At 48.3% G+C, this 22,258-nt stretch overlaps 1 protein-coding gene across 3 annotated transcripts in view; it reads left to right on the forward strand.

Moving 5' to 3' along the window:
* TMEM178B (transmembrane protein 178B) overlaps positions 1–22,007 on the forward strand; it is a 370,876-nt gene extending 348,869 nt beyond the window's left edge. For 2 of the 3 annotated variants that reach the window (XM_033863365.2, XM_073810004.1), the window contains one exon: positions 12,337–22,007. In XM_033863365.2, coding sequence (XP_033719256.1) covers positions 12,337–12,587 — 251 coding nt within the window. In that variant the 3' untranslated portion in view covers positions 12,588–22,007. Of the gene's footprint in view, positions 1–2,709; positions 2,986–12,336 lie in introns of those variants that run through there. The other variant, XM_019945224.3, reaches the window with a different exon arrangement.
* The last annotated feature ends 251 nt before the right edge of the window (positions 22,008–22,258 follow it).

Consider the following 22,258-nt stretch of genomic DNA (forward strand, 5'->3'; position numbering starts at 1 on the left):
AAAGTGGAGCTAAAAGGGTTGTTAGGCGGAGGCCCACTGACGAGCCAGGAGCACTGTGGGGAGGAGCCCTCTGATGGGCTGCAGTCCGTACCGAGCTCCTTTGGGTCTTCTGACCACCAGCTTACTCTGCCCACTGGGGTTGGTGTCTGACCTCCTGGGAAGCTACTAACTGCCTTACTGTAAGAGAGTTAATGCTCTGATCTTGACTCCTTTCCTTCCTCAGCCACACCATCCTGCTCCTCATAGGAAACTCATGTCCCTCTACAGGAAGCCACCCTTTTACCCAACACAAATAGGAGTGAGGTTACATACGGTTGTGATAGGGTTTCCTAGTTCTCTGGAGAATTCAGCAACGAGATTTTATTAATTGAGCCTTGAGTCTGAGGGGCACCCAGAACCTCCTCTGGACCATGTTTGATAACAATAGGGCCTCTTCTCCCAATCTCACCATCTAGTGGATAATTTTTTTTTTTTTTAGCGGTACGCGGGCCTCTCACTGTTGTGGCCTCTCCCGTTGCGGAGCACAGGCTACGGACGCGCAGGCTCAGCGGCCATGGCTCACGGGCCCAGCCGCTCCGCAGCATGTGGGATCTTCCCGGACTGGGGCATGAACCCGCATCCCCTGCATCGGCAGGCGGACTCTCAACCACTGCGCCACCAGGGAAGCCCAGTAAATCTTACTTAAACACCACTGGGTATAGGGCCCTATTGGGGAAAAGAGCTTCTCTGCTTACATTGCTTACAGTCCAGCTCTAGAGATAATACGCATGCACGTGAAATAACTGGAATGAGAGAAAACAAGTGGCGAAAACATGGATTTGAATCCTGGCTCCAGTACAGAGCAGCTGGTGATCTTGGGCAATTTACTTAACCTCTCTGTGTCTTTCCCCATCTAAATCTCATAAGGTTGCTTTGAGGATTCAAAGAACTACCATTTTATTGGTAAAGCATTTGGGACAATGCCTATCCTATTAAAAATAGTATATATAAGCGCTTGATCCATCTAAATCTATATATGTGTCCAGTGACCCAGTGGTGAGGTGACAGCACGCCAGAATCACTTGGGTCCGGGTTCTCATCTCAAAGAAAGGCCAGGCCAAGCTGACGAATGTGCCAGGCATATGGAAACATAAGCCAAACCAGGCGGTAGACTCTCCTGATCTTCTGGCTACCACCCCAAGCATCTTCCTCTGCTAATGAACATGGCATTGGCTTGGATCACATAGGGCAGAAGCCAGAGAGATTTCTTACAGGAGCCAAGTTCTTCCAGACACTTAAACAGCTGGGTCCCAATCCTTCCATGTTTCAAATCAGGGCAGTTTTGAGCTGAGCCTCCTAGGCACGTTGATGGCAAATAATGACATCTAATGGTCCCATTCACCAGCCCTTCTGTGCGCGTCAGGAGGTGAGAAGCAGTATCTTCTCTCCAGGCAGCTCACGTCTGACGAAATAACTGACAGCAAGTCCTAGAACAATTCAGAGAGAATGGTACCTTTTTGTCCCAATACCTAGAGTCACAGGATCATTTAATTGGAAGGATCTCAGAGATCTGGTCCTACTCCCTGTATTTCATGGTTGATCATAGCCAAGAGAGATGAGGTGGTTTATCCACTTAATGGGAAAGAATGGGACCAGAACCTGGATTTTCTGATTCTTGGTGGAGTTGTCTCTCCACTAAGCCACATCCCCATTGGTAGCAGCTCTCCTCCCAGGAAGCTGTTGCAGGCTGACTTGGTGGACCTCTGGGCGGGCCAGGAGAGCCTTATGATGACCAAGACAGGAATTCAAACATAATGATAGATTTACTTGTATTGGGCTTCATGCTGGCTTTGGGGGGTGGGGGTGGCATTGGTGACGTGGCTTTCTCTGCAAAACCCTTGTATCTACTTAGGAAGATGAATGTTAGACCAAACAGAGAGCTGTAGTATCTGAGATGGTCTGCAGGAGGTTTTGTATGACTTCAAACATTGTCCCTAGCAAGAAACCCAGGGCAAGATTGCCCTCTGCCCTAAAGGTTCTCAAAGTTTGCTCCATGGACCCTTGTCCACCAGAAAGTGCTGGCCTAGAAAGAGAAGGAGAGAAAAGAGAAGCCGGGGCAGGAATATGGCATGCTCTAAGTGGCCTTACGCTTGGAAGCTCGCTCTTCACAGCTTCAGAACGTTCCTTTCTACACAGCTGTAGATGCCACACTTGGTCTAGTTAAGAAGCCAGTTGGATCCACTAACTCTCAGCTCTGAACCAAGGCCCAGATGGATAGAAAACTGCAAAAGTTCGCATTGAGAAAAATGTGATGCTGCAGTCTTGATTCATTTCCTCTCTAGAACTCTCTTTCCTGCCCTATTTGGAAAGGTCTTAGCTCACCACAGACCACCAGGCTCAGATGTTCGCAACTTTTCATTCCCTGAAATATCCAAGACCCGGTGGGCAAGAGTGGAGTGGGCCAGTGGTTGCTTCCCCTGGGGTATATTGTGTTTTAATGGGGCCAGTGGAGGCAAGTGTGATGCGTAGTTCTCATGTGTTTCCACAGTCAAATAGTTTGAGGCTTTACAGCGACATCAAATATTTGCTCTGTTCCTTATACTTTGGGACCTTCAGCAAATTATTTAATTTGGGATTATGATGTGAATTATATAATTTATAGGATGTGTGTATATATATAGATTAATGCATAGACATAGATGATTTACGTAAATGTATGTAATCTCACAGCAACCTCAAGAGGTACAGAAGAGACAGAAACTGAGGCTTGGCTTGAGTCAACTGCCCCTGCCTGAATTAATCCTTGTGGTCACAGAATGGCTTTCCTGGGAGAAAGAATGGTGGTGGTGCTTTAACAAAAGAAGAAAGAAGGGAAAGTGTATTGTGTAGACTGAAAACAAAACAAAACATTATAAAGCAGAAACTAACACACATTGTAAAGCAATTATACCCCAATAAAGATGTTAAACAAAACAAAAAAATAGCTCTCACAGTCCACTAGGCAATAGGTGTTTAATAAATGAATTTTATAATAATTTAATAAATGCCGCCTCTACATTCCAGGGGAGTCACGGTCAGAGCCTCTACAGCACTTATAAAAGGTCCCCAACTCATGTCACCTAGCTATTCCCAACCCTTCTCTTAGAGCTGCTTCCTTTTACCCGTCCCAGTTGAGCCACAGGCTTCTTTGCAAACCCAGCGATGTCATGATGTGACTAACCCCCACGGGATGCTGCAACCTGAGCCCAAAGATAGGTTCCCTTACTAAGGAGGGTCTCAGAAGTGTATTCGGAGATCTTCCAAATTCCATGGTTGGAGTGCCAACAAAGCCCACAGAACGAAGGGTCCTGAGGGAGCACTGTCTCTGGTCCCTGCTGAGAGCAAGTGCTTCCTGGTTTGGCACTTGCCCTGCGACGGGGCCGGGAGAGAATGGAGCGGGTGATGGAGGTGAAAAGCAACAAGCACAATTTTTCTTGTCCTCCGGAACAATTTGTCTTCACCCTCGCTTAAAGCTTTCCATTTCTAATATCATACCTTACATATAGAAAGCAATCTTAACTTCTCTCAGCCTTTTCACACTTATTATTATCGCTCTTCAAAATAATCCTGCGGAGAGGGTATTATCCTGATGCTGAATTTCCCTAAAAATAAAAATGCTTCCTGAAATCCAGGGCACCCATTGAAACACAAGGTAGGTAGGCATGTACCTGTGTGGGCACACGCGTGAACGCACGCAAAAACACCTCAGCAACCGCAAAACGATTTAGGAGAAAGGAGGGTGAGAGGGCCAGCCGTGATATCGCCTTCATTCCCTTCTGGGTTTCAAAGCCCATATTTTCATTTAAAAGCTCCACAGCCCAGAAATCCATTTCCTCCAGTGATATAGATTTACTGGGCAGTGCTGTATCTAATATGAAGGGAGACACCACTACTGTAACCAATTCTGGAGAAAATTACAGTCTAGCTGAACACAAACTAAAACAGAGAACAAGAGAAGGTTCCTATAGCTCATTGTGAGATTGCCTGTTCCAGACCAGAAAGTTTTAGGGCTTCTGAAAAAAAATGTGGATTATCTGGTGCTGGGCACACTCAGAGAAGACTTCTTGGGCCATTCGGGGCTTGGACTGGGCCGTAAAGGTTAACTGCCAGGATAGCTGCAGGGACCCTGTGTAGACCGGGTAAAGGATGGAAACGGCAGAGTCCAGTTAAGGAGACTGGACAGTGGCGCTTTGACCTTAGTAAATTCCCATGACAACATTTGAACCCACTGATGCTCTCTTCCATTGGCTCAGCCCTTTAGGTGTTTCCCCGAGTTTGAAAAGGCTCAGTCTTGGGTGTAGAGGTCACCAGGGCCAGTGATCTTGTGATCAAATCTAACATACACCCAGAAGAATAAGTATCGTGATGGGGCTTGAGGGGGAGTGAGCGTAGATGCGTTGATGAGACGGAGAAAAACCCACACGATGCCCGGCAGCTACGTTTTGTACGGCTGTGTTCAGATGCCTGTTTCAGTTACCGGTAGCCATAAAGTCTGGAAACAGAGCCGTATTTTATCATGTATTGTAACGTTCTGTTAATAAGCCAGTTATCATATATCCACCTGTTGTATCAGATTGCATTGGCTGCCAAAACAAAATACGACACACTGGGCGGCTTAAACAAGAGAAATTCATTTTCTCACAGTGCTGGAAGTCCAAGATGAAGGTGTCATCAGGGTTGCTTCCTCTGAGGCCTCTCTCGCAGCCTTGCAGATGGCCTCCCTCTTGCTGCCTTTTCATGTGGTCTTTCCTCTGTGCGTGCAGCTGTCTCATATCTCTTTGTATGTCCTAATCTCCTCTTCTTACAAAGACACCAGTCACATTGGATTAGGGCCCACCCTAAGAGCCTCATTTTCACTTAATTAGCTCTCTAACAGCCCTATCTCCAAATACAGTCACATTCTGAAATATTGGGGGATTAGGGCTTCAATTTAGGAATTTTGTGAGGAGATATGGAAAACCAAGGGATGAGACTCCATGTGCTATGATAGGAACGCAGAGGTTTCTTCTTTAGAGTCAATGCCAAGCTATTTGAACCAGCCAGTCCCTTTCGTCGCTTGAGTTGAGGATGTGGCATTACTGTGGCGTAATCATGCCCGGACGTAGACCAGCCTTGCAGTGTGCAGACACAGGCTCGGGGATACAAAAGCCGCTTGCCTTGGGGGTGAGGTGGCATTTATGCAATGACTGCCTAGAGCATCTGCAGAGTTTGCAGAATGATGGATGGTTTTGTCTTAGCTCAGGGCCCCATCCCCTGCAGTGTGTTCTCCCCCAGAGCCTGTCACCACCCCCTGCCTCATCCCAGTGAACCCCTAAGGCACCTTGGCTGTAAAGCCCCACGTGACCTGCCTGCTGGCTGCCGCTGATGCAATGGTGTATAATTCAACAGTAATTTATATTCCATGCAGGTCTGAGCAAAGCTATAAAGTGCTATCAAGAGCTAAATGCTGCTGAGGCATTTAATCTAAGCAAAGGATGGGTTTGTATACATCAGCTTCCTGGGGTGCATACCACTGTTAAAGGAGGAGGGATCCTTTTTCTGCTTGCCGATTTGCTTCTTTACGGTTTTAAAGATCAGAGGGGGCGCAAGGGAGAGAGTCTTAGAGAGAGGATTGGGCTGCTTCCTGACCTCCCTGACACACACGTCCACCAGGGCACTTCTGCAGAAACAGCTTTGCAGCGACCTGTGGGGCTGGGGTCAGGACAGAGGCCCTCTGGCCACCATAGCAACAAGGCACCACGTGAGGGTCAGGGATAAGCAGGCGTCACTCCTTATTCCCAAGAGCAGAAAATGTCACACAGATGGATTTCTGGCCCTGGAAAGCTGCAGAAATTATACTCCAGTGAAGTTTTGGGTACAACCTGGTCACAGAAGGAATAGCTATTTGGGAAAATGCCTCTGCACACAATATGTGACCGCCCTGGATTCCCGTGAGAACCTTCTCGAGGCCCTCGGTTGCCTAGGCAATGAATTAGTAAGAGCCCTTCGCTGCCTTGCCTGAGGCCACAATTTTGATGCTGTTTCTCCACAGGGTCTGTGGCTGCGGTGTTACTGCGTGGCTTCTCCAACAGTCCCTGAAAGAAGTGGAGACGTGTTCTCCCCTCCCCTCCTGTGGGCGCTAAAGCAGCAGCCACGTGGGAGACCCCATCTCGCCCGCCTTACGTACCTGCAGTCACTGCTCGGAAGCGGGCTGAGCAGAGGTTAACGCCAAAACTCTGAATATCAGCTTAAACATACCTTGGTAATCAACCTACCAGGTGGTACTGGGATAGAACCATTTGGGGTTGCAGAGTAAGTGCTCCCTGGTGACACTTCAAGGTTGCAGAAGAATTAACTACCCCAAAACAGTGCTCTCCTGGCCAGGCATTTCTTAACATGGCAACAGACCCAGGGATCCAAGTTTCTGTGCTTCCACTGGGTTAAGGCTTTAGGTTTTCTGTAACTTACAAGCGAGGATTCATTTCTGTAGTCATTGCAATGTCACCGATTGGCCCCAGAGTGCAGGGCAGGAGGGGACGTGTAGGAAGGGTGACCAATGTGTACTCCTTAGCCCACATCTTTCTAGTTTTAGGACCAAAAGTCACCCTTACCAGGGACACACCCTCTACCCTCACCAGCTCCCAGGCAACCTGGGATGGTTAATCACCCTTCTAGGGAAGGAAGACTTTGAAAGAAAAAAAAGTCAGAAACTGAAGGGAATTGGGGATTATGGGGGAAGCAGTGGAAATCCTGTGTGTAGCCAGGGAGTACCTCAAACATACCGTGTCCCTGGGGATGGGGACGCAGAATTACATAACATGTGATAGCGCACACTATCATACAATCCTATGAAGCGCTTATGTTCTGGTGGTAGTTCAAATCAGAGGAGAGGGTGAAGTGGCCAGAAAGAGTATGGAATGTGGTTTCAGAGGAAGACTGACAAGCCCCAAGTCTGAAAAGACAAAGGAGGAGACAGACAGGGACATCTAGGGAGGGGGACCAAGCCTGGATCAAGGGGCAGCTTGGAAACTCAGGGAAGAGATAGCCAAGCAGGAGGAAGTTGTCAGACAGCCCAGAAACTAAAAGTGGGGAGAAAACTAGAATCTAATATCGGCACCAGAGAAACGTTAATTAGAAACGGCAGCAATGAGAGGAGCTTGGTGAGGGGGCTGTATTTGGCGCTGGGACAAGAAGTCGGCCGGCTGGGCATGGAAACCCTTCTCTCGGTCTCACCCTCACTCAAGCCTCAGCGGTGCCTGGAGCGGAGGGGTGGGGGGCGGCCGGTGGGCGTGCGGCCAGTGATCCCAGAACCCCACGCAGCCCTCGCCCCTTCCAGCTAGGCGCTGACGGGACACTCAGACACCGGTGACTGGGGCTGGCCCATGGGTTGCCAGGTGACATCATGGGTTTGATTCCTGAAAGAGCTCCAGGTGGGGTTGGTCATCCAAGGAAGCAGGTGCTGTGTTGGAATCAAAAGGAAGCATTTATGTTTGCAGAGTACGTTCCACTCCTTGGCCATGCCTTCCCGCTCACAGGTGGAGTTTGCAAATGGGGACACCAGAGGGTTCTGGACGACACTGTTCCCTCTGTGCCAGTGGGTCTTGTTAGCACTGGCTCTCAGGCTGCGGGCACATGGGATGGTGTGGTCTCATCTAACTGGACTTCCTGAGCTGAGAGTCCTGGCACGGAAAGGGTAACTAGGTGTCATTTCTCCTTGCAACCCGCTGCAACTGACTAGTTGCGGCTGGCTGCTGGGGAGGGCTGGGCTGAGTCGGAGTCTGAGGCCAGCAGGAATAAGGGTTGAGATTGATTAGCTATTTCGGCCAAAGGCATGGACTTGAAACTAATAGAAGAGCCATTGCACTTTGCTGTCCAGAGCTTTACAGTTCCTGCAATGACAGGCCTTACGGTCCCCTTGTGAATGGACAAGGCTGGTGCTTTTCAAAAATGTTTAGATCAAGTGAAAGTTCACGTGGAAACAGATCAAAGCAGGGCTCTTCTGGCCACAGAGAGGAGGGAGGGCTGGGAGGCTCTTTTACTCCCTCTTCCTTTCCCAGTGGGAGCTCCTGAGGCACCTCCATGGAACGGGGTTTGAAAACCACTGGAGGAGGGACTGCTTTAGGAGAGGGTCAGGAAGGGTCTCTGAGAGGATAGCGTTTGAATTGAGATCCCAGAAGATCTCAAGAAGGAGGCCATTCTTCTTAGCTAGAGTACAGGGAGTATGGGGGTCAAGGTGAGAAATGAGGTCAGATCGGTAGGAAGCGTCCACTCAGGTAAGCCCATACAGGCAGGGTAAGGAAGGTGGGATTTAAATTTGTTTAAATGTCACTGGAAGAAGGCAGGGAACCCGTGCTCTGTTACCAGAGGTTCTGTGGGAGATGATGGAAGCCTGACCAGGATGGCAGCGGTGAGCGTTTCAGAAGTTAGAGGCACGATGGGAGTGGGATGTGGACATGCCTTCTCTACTCAGGCTTAGAGACCTAGGACACTGGGGCACTGGGGTTGAAGGAGGGATGCTCTCCAGGCCAGGTGCGGACCCCCTTCTCTTTATTGCCTGCGGACACCCTGCTTCCTCTGGGAAACCTTCCCTGGCCCAGCATAGTTGTCTCTTACCATTTACCTCTGGGTATTAGCCCTTCTTTTCCTAAAAATGGCTAGATATAGGAGCCACCTTAGAGCTGTCTGGTCCAGCGCCCTGATTTTACAGATGAGGGGACCAAAGATTCAGAGCTGATACTAAACTCAGGTCTCTTAATCCCCAGTCTGGTGCTATTTTCACTTCATCCTCAGCTTTTCAGTTATATCTGTCTCATATCCCCAGCGAGATTATAAGATTTTTTTTCATCTTTTTATTTTAGACTTTCTTAAAAATTCTTAAGAACAGTGATCCTATCTTATTCTCCTTTTTATCCCCCTAGCATCTAGCATAATGCTTGGCACAAACATAGAAGTTCAACAAATATTTGCTGATTGGCCGTTGGGTACACCGTGGAGCCTGCGGCCACAGGAATGTCCCCTTCCACCTGCCCCATTGCAGTTAACCTGCCTCCCCAGACCTGACGTCACTTAGGTCTGACAGCCGCGCTGCTGCTGTCCCTACTTGCCTAGCCAGTGTTACAGCCAGTTCTGGCCACACAGCAGAGCCTTGCTCCAAAGGGAAGGGCTTGGGTAGTTCATTTCACTTAATTGCCAACTGTGACTACAGTTAGTCTTGGAGTCTGATTGGAGTGAGGCTCAAATCCCAAGCCATGGGGGGGAATTACTGAGAAGATGTGACCACGCATTATTACGTTTGCCTTTCTGGATCCTCACTCACCAGTCGATAAGTGCTCCCGAGAAATAAAATGACCCAGGCCACGTCCTGTTCCTGGAGGGGAGAGGAGAGCCTTATACTTGCCCAAAGGACCACTGTACTTTTGGGTGAACGGAAGGAGGCTGCAATCCCCCGTGCTGTAATATCTATTACCGCCCTTTAATTGAGGATGTTTTCTAGCAGAAACATTTAGAATCTCTATTAGTTCCCCAGAGAACCCCTCAGAGTTGGTGGTGGTAGGGGGAGTTCTGCACCCCACCCTTCCCGGTTGGTCACCAGTCCACAGGTCTGAGAGCTGGGCTCATCACCTGAGACAGAAAGCTGGGTCAGGTAGGGTCCTTGCGTGCCTGTGCCCCTCGTCCTCCCACACTCCGGTACTCCTGCCGTGTGTATTTCCAGTTATTAATGCACATTTCCAAACTTGAATTTATAAGTGCAGAAGTACATAAAAATATATAAATCCTTGCTCCGAATGGAAAACAGCCGTGTCTATGGTAGCTGGCAGAAGCTGCTTCAACTCTTCTCTCTCTGTCACAACGGGCTTTCCTGACATGTTGTACAGATGACCTGCGTAACGCGCCGTCTTAAGTGAGAGCCCTCAGAGTTTTTTCCCATCTACGGGGATATTGACGGGAGCTAACAAACTACAGAAATCTTTAAAGGTTCCAGAGTCACAGAACAACTGACAGGAAGTGGAGGCAGGAAGATATCCCAACTAACCCTATTAACATGACAACAAGATGGATGTTACCAACAAGCTGGGCCACTTCCAATTGGTAGCTAATTAAGTCCGTATGGTAATTAAGTAATTAGGTCTTGATTTATCAACCACATCTTTGTGTCCTGTCTGCTCTGCTTGCAGAACACCCTTAAAATAGTGTCTGTCAAGCTTTTTCAGCTACTGGTAACTTAGGAAGATCAAAACTTCCTTGAGATCGACCTTCTCTCCCGGAACAAATCACTGTGCACAATTTGATGAGAAGAAACGTCTCCATTTTTAAAAGTATCCTATGTGGATACAGTTTATAGAGAGCCCTTGGGTGACCTCAGTCCCATCCAGAGCTTCAATCTATAAGATGATGACTCAGTCCACATCTCTAGCTCAGAAATTACTACCAGGCTCCAGACCCACAGTGCCAAGTGCCTTAACATCCCAGGGGCAGCTCAGATTTGAACTCAGCACGCATGCACACGTGTGCGCGCTCTCTCTCCCTCTTCCTGTCCTAAATCTAAATTTTAGTAGATGACGTCATCGCACACTCAGGTTTCTGAACCAGAAATTGAAAGCGTACTTGAGGCACGAGCAGGCCAGCTCTCGTTTGTTGGAGTTTGGAGTCTTTGAAACTGGTGTCAATACGAAGCTTTCTTCAGTTCAGTGATGGCCAAGCCATCACGCTGTCCTTGGCCAGGGTCCCACCGGCTGCCTCCTTCCCTGTGGCCCCCCCTCTGCTTCTTCCCTCACCTGAATCTGTGCCTCAAGGTTATACAAAGAACCTCTGCCCTAACACAGGGTCTCACCAAGAAATCATCTGAGGAACTTTTAAAAAGCAGAGATTCCGTCCTCTCCCTAAGATTCCGATTAAGAAAGTCTGGGATGAGACCTAATCCACCCTGGGTGCCGTCTTAGAATTCCGTCTGAACCCCAGGGCACAGCAGGAGAGACTCGGGGTGCTTTGTAACCCCCCACTGTTTTCCCAGGTAATGATGGTACCATATCTGTTTGTACACGATGACTGTCGCTGCACGCACATGCACAAGCATGTACACGCACACATGTGCACACACACACACACACACGTACACCTACATGCTTCCCACCCACACAATTTTATTTATGCGGCACCTGTGCCCAGGTCACCCCTGACTCGCTGCTTTCCATTGCCTCTACCAGCCATCATTCACTAACATTCATTCAGCCCTGCCCTGCTCCCTCCTCGCCAGACCCCTCCTTCCTTCTCCCCTTGACTACAGCTCCTAACTGGTCTCCTGCCTCTGGACCGCCCTCTGCTCTGCTCCTGAATTAGTGGTCTTTGGAAACACAGATCACAGCCCCTGAAGTGCCTGGACCCCTGCAGTACTATCGACCCCACCCAGCCTTTTCCAGACTTTACTTCTTCAGGCCATTGCTCTCCTATCTGCAGTGACAGAGGAAACATTAGACACAGCAAATATCGAGAAAAGGTCTTAAACTCATTTTAGGTACATCAAATATCCGTTGGCTAAAAGTGGACTTATAATTCTGTTCTATTTGATAACATTGTATCTCTTGTAGCAGCCTTCTCATTGGAGGTTAATTTGAGCAATGGTTTTTTTTTAAAGGAGCATCATTGAATAAGTTTGTGAAATACTTCGTAAGACTAGGCTGGACAAGTTAACTTATGTTACTGTGGATGATGAATCTTAGTGGGTGAGAAGTGACGTACAGAGTTCCCCAGAGTTATCGACTCTGCTGCCGCGTCGTGAAGGAGTTATCTCCTAGGCTTAGTTTTCCACAGAAAACGCTGGGAAATGTCTTACGGGAAAAGGCTTCCAGGATTTGGATGGCTGGTTGGTAAATGGATTAAAGGAAAACCTAATATCGTATGAGACATTGTGTATGGAAAAGAAAAGAGTAAAAATGTTTCTCTCTTTAAGGAAGTAGCAGTGGGGGGTGTTTTCTGCGTCTCCAAGGAAAGACTGAATTTTAAAGGCTTTCGAAAAATGAGCTGAATACTCTCCTGCTTCACTGCTCCCTACACAAACTTTCATGTGATATATTTTTAGTATTTCCCCAAAGGAGAGACTCCCCGAGTTTATCCAAGACTGGGTCGTTATTGAAGCATGAGGAAGCCTTGATACTATTCCCTTCTCCGTGAATCCTTCCAAATATTGATCTCGTTAGCAGGTTACTCTTACCTGGATCTCCTCATTGTTTCTACTCAAGAAAATCGAAAATGTAGTAAACCTCACTTCTCTCTTTCTCTCTCCCTCTCCTCTTCCCTTTCCTTCTCTGTTACCCCACCCCTGTTTCTTCCCTTCTCCTCCAGGAACTTTCTGCATCATTTCACTGTGCACCTGTGTGGCCGGGATCAACTTTGAGCTGTCACGCTACCCACGCTACCTGTATGGACTCCCCGACGACATCAGCCATGGCTACGGATGGTCCATGTTCTGTGCTTGGGGGGGCCTGGGCCTCACGCTAATCTCGGGATTCTTCTGTACCTTGGCCCCTTCTGTCCAACCTGTCCCGAGGACCAACTGCCCCAAATCCAGACCCGAGAATGGGACAGTGTGCTAAAAAAACAAACCCATACATATATATATATATAAATATATATATAATATGCATATATACAACAGAACTCAATCAAGATGGCGCCAGTGCCGAGGCAGAGTGCGGCTGGCTTAGGCACCTGCATCTCGTCGGACTTTGTGTTGCCTCATCACCGAGATGGGGAAAGCGTTCCCATCACGTGGCTCTTCCATCAGTTCTTAACTTTTGGCTCCGTGGTTTCTTGAAGACATCACCACTCGAGACAGTCCCGATTCCCGCCCGTCACTCACGAGGATGGGGTGGTGGGCTGGGAAGGGACGGTGCCCGTGGTCTGGGGCGGCACGGGTGTAGACAAGGAAGCACCCTCCGCTGGGCTGGCAGAAGGGGACGATACCCCGACACCGATCACATCAGAGGAACGACGCCCTTAGTTCATAGAATGGAACCAGATCTTTGAGGCCATTTCCAGAAGCATTTTCTTCTCCTGCTCTTCCCGTCTGATTTCCTTCCTGGCCGACCAGTGACGCACAAGAAGTGGAAGAGAAGACACACCGAGAAGGGAGTTTTCTCTTTGCTGCCGAACTTTGGGACAAAGTTTCGGAGGTGGGGAGGGGGAGAGCACGACACGCTGAGAGACAAGGTCCGCCTCGATGAGAGGACACTTCAGTGGATGCTCAGAAAACCCAGTCTTACCTTCCAGCTGCCTTACACCCAGTTAAGCAAGAGGCCGCCCTGCCCCGAGCCCCATCTGCACTCCCCGGGAAGATCGGAGCCTTGGAGTAACGCTGTAATGTGTGTGTGTGTGTGCGTGCGCGTGTGTGTGCAACAACTTCAGGCAGTTTCCTTTTTTTTCTTTTCCCCTTTTTAAATGGCAATACTGGGTTATGACTGTTGTCTGTCATTTGGGGTGGTTTCATGGCCCAGGATGGAGGGCCCAAGACCTAGGAAGCACCATGAGGGGGGGGCTTCTATGGGGGCCAGTTTTGCAGCTTCAGATCCCTGGAGTGTGTGTGCGTGCGTGTGTGTGTGTATGTTTTCTGAGTGTGGGGTTTTATCATTTGTGTTGCATTTTTCTGTTATTTTTAGTGCACCTGAAATTCCCAGAGGGCAGAACCAAGGACAAAACCACTGGGCAGAGGACCTGTGGTACTTCACATCCTAGTTCTGGGATGCCACAGGATTTAGTCCTCTAATTTTGGAAGTTCAAGACACAGCTGGGTACACGAGCCATGCGTGAAGAGGGGGAACACGGTTCAAGAGGGAGAAGGAAAGTGGCCTCTGTTGCTGTTGGAAAGTCCACATACCAGACAAGACCTTTCACTTCCCATCACAGAAGCTGTCCTTTGTCACTGGACATCCACCCCTTTTGTAGGGTTGACCTCTGTACAGACGAAAGAAAATGGGTCACCTGCAGAGAGCCGCCATGTCCCATGGACTCCAGTTTGTATGATATTGTGTAAATTCATGGAGAACTCTTGACGCTTGCCCTCTTCCTGTTCCTCTTGGTATTCAAGGCCATGAATCCCCAAGTAGCCATCCTGGTGGCTAGCACCCAAACGGAAGTGGCCTCAATCCAGCCCGGTGTCTCAGGCTCGGTTGAGCGCATTGGCACTGCGGGGGTTGGCGAGCTATGGAGTCAGCCAGCGGGTTGTGAAAGCTGGGGGGACAGGAGTCTGCCAGCAAGAGTGGGCAGCAGCAGCTGACCGTCACCTCAGTGACCCCGCGGGGGCCGAGCAGCCCTGGGGAGGCAAAGAGAGAATTCCCCGAGCCGTCCAGCCGTGGGTCACCCGTGTAGCCGAGAATTCAGTTGCTTCATAACTGAATGTGCTCTGGGAACTTTGCCACCCACTCAGCAGCCTTCCTTCCCAGCCATGCCCTCTGTTTCATCTACCTGTCCTCTACCCTGCCTCCCCTCCAGCTCCCCCCTTTTCTCACCTGTGAACCATTTCCCTTCTCCCTCTTCCATCCACCAGGCTCCAAGTCCCGCCTCTCTCCTCATCTGCTCTTTTTGACTGTGTGTGTGTGTGTAATTCACAACCACATAGGACATCTGATGTGCGTGGACGGGTCTGAGTGTGGGGCTCTGTGTGTGTGTATCTCTCTGGTGCATTTTGTGTACATTTGTGTCAGTATGTACCTGGACGCAGGTGTGGGTGTGTACTACTCAAGACTTCCTTGCTGGCGACACGGATTAGCTTCTGCAGATAGGCTCACGTGTGAGTGAGTGCCCTGTGCATGGGGAGCTAGGAGACGACGGGGCAGGAAATGCTGTTAGCTCCTAATTGCACTTCTAAGGATGGTTTTTAAAACAAAGGATGTATTCTGTGAGAAGGGAGATAATTTTCAGGAAAACCCAGTGTTTCAATTGTACAGGGAATTAAAAAAATAATAATTTGCTTTGAAAAGTTAGATTTCCCACTTCAGGGGAAGGGCATACTTGGGCTTGAGGAAAAGTGAGAAGTATCTCAGATTGTGTCTTCCTTCCAAGCATCTCGACTGGGCTCCGCCTAGCAGGGAGAGCTGGGCGTCCACCAGCATCTGTTTGGGGCGGGAGGCTTGTCTGTGACCACATCCAAATTTCAGCTGTTTCCCAATTGTAGGAAAATGCGGAAAGAAATTCCAAATGGGGCAATTTGTAATCAATCATTTAAACTTTTCCTAAGGAACCGGTACTGTTCACCAACCTGTAATTTATACCCTCTTTTTTAATCCCATGCTTGCCATAAATAGATCATCCACTCTCTCCAACTACTAATCTTCATCATAGACCTTCATCACAGATTGCTGCATCCCTTTGAAATGTTCCTAAATGCTAGGAGGACCCCTAGGAAAGAAGTAAACCACCTGGGCCCAACTCACCATCAGCAGAGCAGGAGCTTAGAGCCGCTTTCTTTGGTAATGGGGCCAGAAATGTACAGACACGCACACTCTGGGTCTGACCCTGCTCGGGGCCAATAAAAGCCCAGCCACGTGGCCAGGACGGAAGCCCTGTACAGATGGCAAGTGGGAGAACTGCTCTGGTCACCTTGATCCCTCCGGCCTAGGGACTTGACCGCAGATGAAGACGTGTCACTCCAAGCTGTCACTGAAGCTTTCGTGCTGTGAGGGCTGAGGAAGAAAAGGCAGAGAGGGAGGAGAAGGAAGGAGGAGGCTCAACCTTCGGGACTCTTTACATCAGACTCTGCTAACCCCAGATCCGAGTAGAACCCAGCCTTCCGACGGGAGTTAGGGTCCACGGCCTCACCCACCAGCCCCCACCCCGGGTCAAGTTCAAATCTACAGGTGTGCAGGCGAGGCCTGTGACCGTGTATGTGTTTTGAGCTGCGTGAAAGTCGACCTTGAGCACGGGCCCTTTTATTTCCTTCCCTGCCCTAGGACCCTGGGGATTCAGGAAAGTGGGGTGTCTGCCTTAGAAAGAGGTCCTATTTCTTCCCCCATCTGGAGAGTTTTGGTTTCTTCTTCTGATTTCTGTTCCTTTCTGTGCACTCACTTCCACCTTCTCCCTGCATCAACTACGACCCATTAAAATAGTTAAGGAATCTGTCTTTAGAGACGCTCATCCGCTCCAAGCAGCCCCCTTCCTTGTTCGTTGTGGCTGTAGGTTTCATAAGCAGTTCTGTGACTCCCTGCCATCAAAGCGTAAACCAACTTCAGATGTGCCTGTTCCAGCTTCAATCCTCCTCCAAGTCCCAGCCTTTCAACGATAACACCCTTTCGATTTCAGGGATCACAAGGTCACAAACACTGGACAACTCCACCAAATCAAGACAAAGCCTCCCTCAATCACACGTCCCTGTGCGGCACCCTGGGCCCTGGCGCCATCTGGGGATGTTCTCTTGTTGGGAGTGAGTGGTTTCACCTCGCAATGCTTGCCTTTCTTTCGATAAGGGAAGAAGATGTCCTGAGACTCTTCCGTCGGTGCCCCACGTCTTAGTGTTCATCCACTGTCACCATGAGAGGTCTGAAATGAAAGAACCACGTGTAGTTGTCCTGCTTTAATGGGAGGATGTGCTGCTTACGTCTCCAAAGCTGCCCACCTGAGTCGGAGGCGTTTAGAATTGACTCTGTCTTCACCTGGCTTATTCTGAGAGCATTAACGAACTGATTTTCAAGTATCGTGGGGGAAGGAGTGGGAAGAAATACACTCTGGTCATCTTTGGTGTGATGCGTGGGGGATGTTTGCTTGATTCTTGTAGCTAAAGGGAAGCTGCTCTTCTGAAAAGGTCCCCTCTGCTCTAGGGACGAACCTTTCCCGTGGACATATCCAGCCCTTTCCAGGGAAAGGTGATGAGTCATGGAGTGATTTCACCACAGATAGAAATAGTTCGTGCATTAACGGCCGGGTTGGCTTCTGTGCTGTCTTCCAGCTGTTATACAATAGGGTAAGGGGACAGATTTTTAAACAAGACCCCCTGAGTTGATGGTCACAAAAGTTTCTGGTTTCCCTCAACGTGGTCACCTTGGTGGGCTGGGTTTTCCCTCTTTTCATCAATGTCTCCATGGTGCAAAATATTTCTTAAACATTATGGTTAGTTCTTAGACTGCATTATTATTGGCTATTTGATTTTTTTTCCTGAATAATACATGTTCATTGTAGAAAACTAGAAAAATAAAATACAAAAGAAAAAAAACCTTAGAAGATTGTTCATAATCCCGTGGCTCTGGGCATCACAACGATCATAGCCCCAACACTTCATCAGTGGTTGTCTCTGGGTTGGCAGTTGGGGCCAGGGGTGCAGCCCATGACCACAGAACTACATTGGTCTGCGTGGAGTCAACCCCATGTTCGTGGCAGTGAGAGCACAGAGCCCTGAGCCCCCAGAGGTAGCAAACAGCCCTTTGAAGAGGCCAGAGCTTAGGGGCAGGGTGGAACAGAGCTAAAAGATTCCAACTTTGGGATTTCTTTCCTTTTTCTGTTTCTCCTTCCTTCCTTCCTTCTTTCCTTCCTTCCTTCCTTCCTTCCTCTCTTTTTTTTTTTGTGAGTGCCATCTCAGTCTAATGATAGGTGTGAGAGCACTGAAGCCAGAGTAACTCACTAATTCAGCTACACCTGTATAATGCAATTACCGTACATTTCATTTCAGCTCTGCACTAAAATGATTTGTGACTCTGGGCACTGTGTATTCTCCATACTTGAACTTCCTCATCCACAAAATGAGGATAGAGATAACACTTTACCTCATGGTATATTAAGGGTGACAAAGAAATTGCAAAGCGATTTGCAAACATGAAGCGTCGTATGAATTATGCGCTGTTCAAATCCTCCTGCAGCAGCCGAGCCCCCACCGAATGGAATTTTTCCACGTGATTTCTCAGTCTCACCGCGGAAAGGATAATCTAGAAACGAGGGGTCATCTTGGCCACTGAACAGGACTGTCCTCTCCAACTTAGGCACGTAGATTTTATTTGATCATCCAGGTTCCTCAGAGAAGTCGGCTCCTTAATTTACCCATCCCCAGCCTTCCTTCCTTATGTCCAAGGCCAGTGCAAGAGCACTCTTAATCGTCTTTATTATTCCCAGAGGTGATGGAATAAGTAAACCATACGTGGCAAATGGCATAAGTGAGCTAAAACAGTTAACTGTTAAGGCACAGAGTCGAGGCCTCAGTTATTTACTGTTTTACCATTCTCCTAACATCGTTTCTAGCTGTCCGTGCCCAAGTGGTGGGGCAAGTCAGATTCTGAAGCATTTTAATGGTCTTATAAATTTACGATGGGAACGAGCTTCAAGGAACTGGGATCTTCTTTCCCTTGGCCGTTGGTGAAGCGGATGGCTTCATCAAAAGCACGTGGGTTCTTATAGGAAGGCCTTTGGAGGGTGCATTCACTAGGAGTTGTTCTGGGCATGATCCTGTTTGGGAAAAGCTGAATTCTAGGTTCTAAACAAGACAAGAAAGCATTTCCCAAAGGGTCTGCACGCTTTCCACTTTGCAGTGGATCAGCTTAAGTGGTATGGCGAGACCTTCTCTAAGGGAAATCCAGGTCACTACTCCCGGTATGGTTGGAGCCCAGCCAGGGATGGGGCAACCACCCAACCGCAGAGGGTGGTTGTTCACTATTGAAAAACAGAAAACTGGGTGTAAGTTACACGGCAGTAACTCAAACCTGGCCTCGCTTTGACAGACAGCAACCTCAGCCATTGCAGCTCTCTTCACTTCCAAGGACCGGGTGTCTGTTCCTGGAGGAACTCTGTGTCCCGCTGTCCTCTCCTGGCTACGCATTTCCCTTCCTTTCCGGGTGGCCCGTAGACCCTTTCTAGGCTGAACGTATGTGTGTGTCTGTGTCGCTGTGACTGTAATGATGTCTTTCACATGAAGAGCTTTCACCAACTCCATCTCCTCCTTTCCCCTTTCCACCCATGGTGTGACCGTTTTGCCAGTCAAGACTATCTGTAAAAATGTACAAATAAAAGTGGAAACTGAAAATAAGGGGGAGGGAATTGAGACTAAACAAATGCATTGCTGTAGCCCTCGGTTTTCTGAGGACTTACGTGGACTGCCCTAAAATCCCAACTCTGGGTGGGATTTGAAGGGAGGGAGGCCATTGGCACAGGAATTTTGTTGGGTTTTTCTTTCTGGTTGTTTCTCTGACAGTCAACGAGTGTCTGCTTGGAACTCTCTTTTCTAAAGGTTTGGGCCTTTAAAGTATATTTTCCAAAAAGTAAAAGCAAGTCATCCAAGTGTGAAGGGTGAAGGTCATCGTGAAGGTCAACACAGAGACCCGATCTGGGGGCGGTAGTAATAGCTTTGTCACCGGCTCGCTCGGGGCCTTGGGCGAATGTGGTTACCTCACCAGGTCTCTGCGTCCTCTCAGCCAGACGGGGCTGGGGGCTCCTGGGGCTCCCAGTCTCCTTGGCCATTCTGCTGCTACTTTGGGAGAGGCTTCAAGCCCGTGCTGGTACGTGTTTACTGCAGGAGGTGCGTTCGGAGAGTCCCTCCTGGCTGCTCTCACCCCACGCTTTCACTCCTCGGAAAGTAACCTCGAGCTAACAGCCATTCTGTGCTCAGAGTCCAAAGCCTTTTATCTACCTTTTCATTCTCGGATGCCTTTCCACCCACTTTGATGATGTCATTTTACTGTGGTTACGGACAGAGCTTTGCTGTGCTGGGGTAGGAGGTAGAGTTTCAAAGGAGATGATGTATGTGAATTGCTTTGGAATCTGTGACTTACTCTGCCACCCCAGCTTGTACTATCAGAAGCAGGGAGTCTGGCCCAGGGATGCGACCGAATCAGAATGAAGAAAGCCTTGGTGGGGTGTGGGGGTAGATGCAGTCGAGGTAAGGTAAAGAAAGCTTTCGGAAGGGGAAGTGGCAGAATCACAGGGCATCCTCAGCATGGCAGCAGAGAAGGATCCCCAAAAGGCGGGGCACCCAGAAGAGGAAGTAGAAAAGAGAAACGGGGGCAGGTAATCCTATAGCACAAGGAGCTGCCTCCCCACAGGATAGAGAAGACTAGCTGCTCCAGGGGCAGATTCACACCAAGCTTGGCCAGTGACCTAAGCCCTCCTCCTTCATGGCACCTTCAATCCAAACCTTTCTCCTCTCTGATGGTCCACAGTGATCATCTCTAGGGTCAGCTTCAGGAAGGCAATTCAGAACAGTGCTGTCCAGTAGATACAATGCAAGCCACATATGCAATTTTAAATATCCTAGTAGCCCCCTTTTTAAAAGTCCAAAGAAATAGGTGAGATTAATTTTAATACCTATTTTGACCCAACATATCAAAAATATTATCATTTCAACATAGAACCAGTATAAAAATTACTGAGCTACTTACGTTCTTTTTTTTTTTTTTAAATGAAATCTTCGAAATCCAATGTGAATTTTACTCTTAGAAAACACCTCAGTTTGGACCAGCCACATTTCCAGTGTTCAGTAACCACACGCAGCCACTGGCTGACGTGTAGGACAGCAAAGATTTAGTCTCTTCATTAGGGGATGGAATGGAATCACCCTTACCTGTGAGTCACACAGATCTCACGGCAGGCAGATGCTGGAGGTCGGTGTTGGCCCCGGGTAGAAAACACAGGAGCAATGTCCAGGCTGCCATCCTGGCGTCTGGAAGTTGCTCACCTGCTTAGAGGAGAGGACCGCTGCTTGTCAAATACATAGCACATCTGCCCCAGAGGGTCAGTGCTGCCCCTGGGCATGGCCCCGATGACCTGTCAAAGTTCTAGAGGCCAAAGCAAGTCACTTTCTTCAGCTGTAGGAACACCAGCTTATCCCTTATCCAGACGTCCTTTATCTTAGGATGGAAAGGGGCGGACGGACCTTCTCTTCGTCAAGAATAAAGATCTACACAACTTCTCGTCCCCTGGTCCAGTCACCTGCTAATAGCATCTCACCAATATTTGGAGCTGTTTTCTCAATCCCTTACTTTCCTTAAATGCTAAAAGGGGCTATGCTGTAAAGAGCAGTGGCCACAGGCAGACTGGGTCTCCTAGGAGGTGGCAGTGACAAGCTCTGTCCCTTACACTAGGACTCAGTCCACTATTGCCCACCACTCCTTCCTGCCCCAAGGCTTTCCTTAGATTTGAAGAAACCTCTTTCAGCAGGGCAGGGACAGAAGCAGGGTGGAGACAAGAAGTGAGGTCTTAGTGCAGAGAACAGAATAAAATGCAAGCAAACAACCCCTGGGCATTCTCAAAGCATTTCAAAGAGCCAATATGACAAGGTTGGATTCATTTAAAATATTGCATTCTGAGCCCTGTGTTACGGAGCAAAAGAGAATGAGCTGATTTGGTGAGTACATTTTATATATGGTCATTAGACAGGGGCTGTAGCCATAAAAACTCAGTTTATGGTCCACCAGATTATTATTGCTCAGTCAATATAAATTGATTTACCTTTAATTTGCATAGTGCGTTCTGATTGGTTAGACAAGGAGTGATGTGTACTGCAGGGTTCCAACACCGCCTCTGCCCTGAGAGGTAGCAATTCCTGTGGTTATTGGTGCTAAAATAAGATTAAATGTTATGTTAATTTGTTCTGATACGATGTGAATAAATGTGTTGTTTAATCTTAACAAGAATGCTACATCTTATCAGATCTATTGTACTGTCTGTTCCTTCTCATAGTTAATTACAGGAAAGGTGATCCAAACCAGATCTTGAAACTATTGTGCTATTCTGAGAGGTGAATTTAACAGGGAAGTGGGAGGGGGGGATGAAAAGGGAAATTGCCAGGTTCCTGTGACTTTGCAAGGACTGAGGAAGCAGAGAGCATTTGGGGGCTTCACTGACACTGACTGCATCTTGCAATTTTCTTTTTCAAATTGGCAGAAATATTGTATTTCCATCGATTGAAGAAATAAAGTGTCTGGTAATTAAATGACTTGTTCATGGAAAAAATAAAAATAAATAATCTGTCAGTTGTGGAATGTAAACTGATTAAAAATTAAATAAAGAAGATCATGTTGTGTGTTTTAAGTAATTGTATCTACTTGGGGAAGAGGGGTACACCCTGCAGTATTTGATGGAGAACTATAGTTTTCCCTCAGGCTTTGTACAGAAGAAAAACAGAACAACTTTTATGTAGATAACAGACTGAAAACTCTAATCCTGAGGGAAATAGACAGTAAACATTTCAAGCATGTGTAAGCCGAAGGTAAATGCTTTTAAAGTTGCAGGGCCGGGTGGGGTGGGGATGGAGAGGGACTCCGAAGAGAAAAACAAGGAAACTATTGTTCTTTTTCTC

Source organism: Tursiops truncatus, chromosome 9 (assembly GCF_011762595.2).
Source record: "Tursiops truncatus isolate mTurTru1 chromosome 9, mTurTru1.mat.Y, whole genome shotgun sequence".
Classification (NCBI taxonomy): Eukaryota; Metazoa; Chordata; class Mammalia; order Artiodactyla; family Delphinidae; genus Tursiops; species Tursiops truncatus.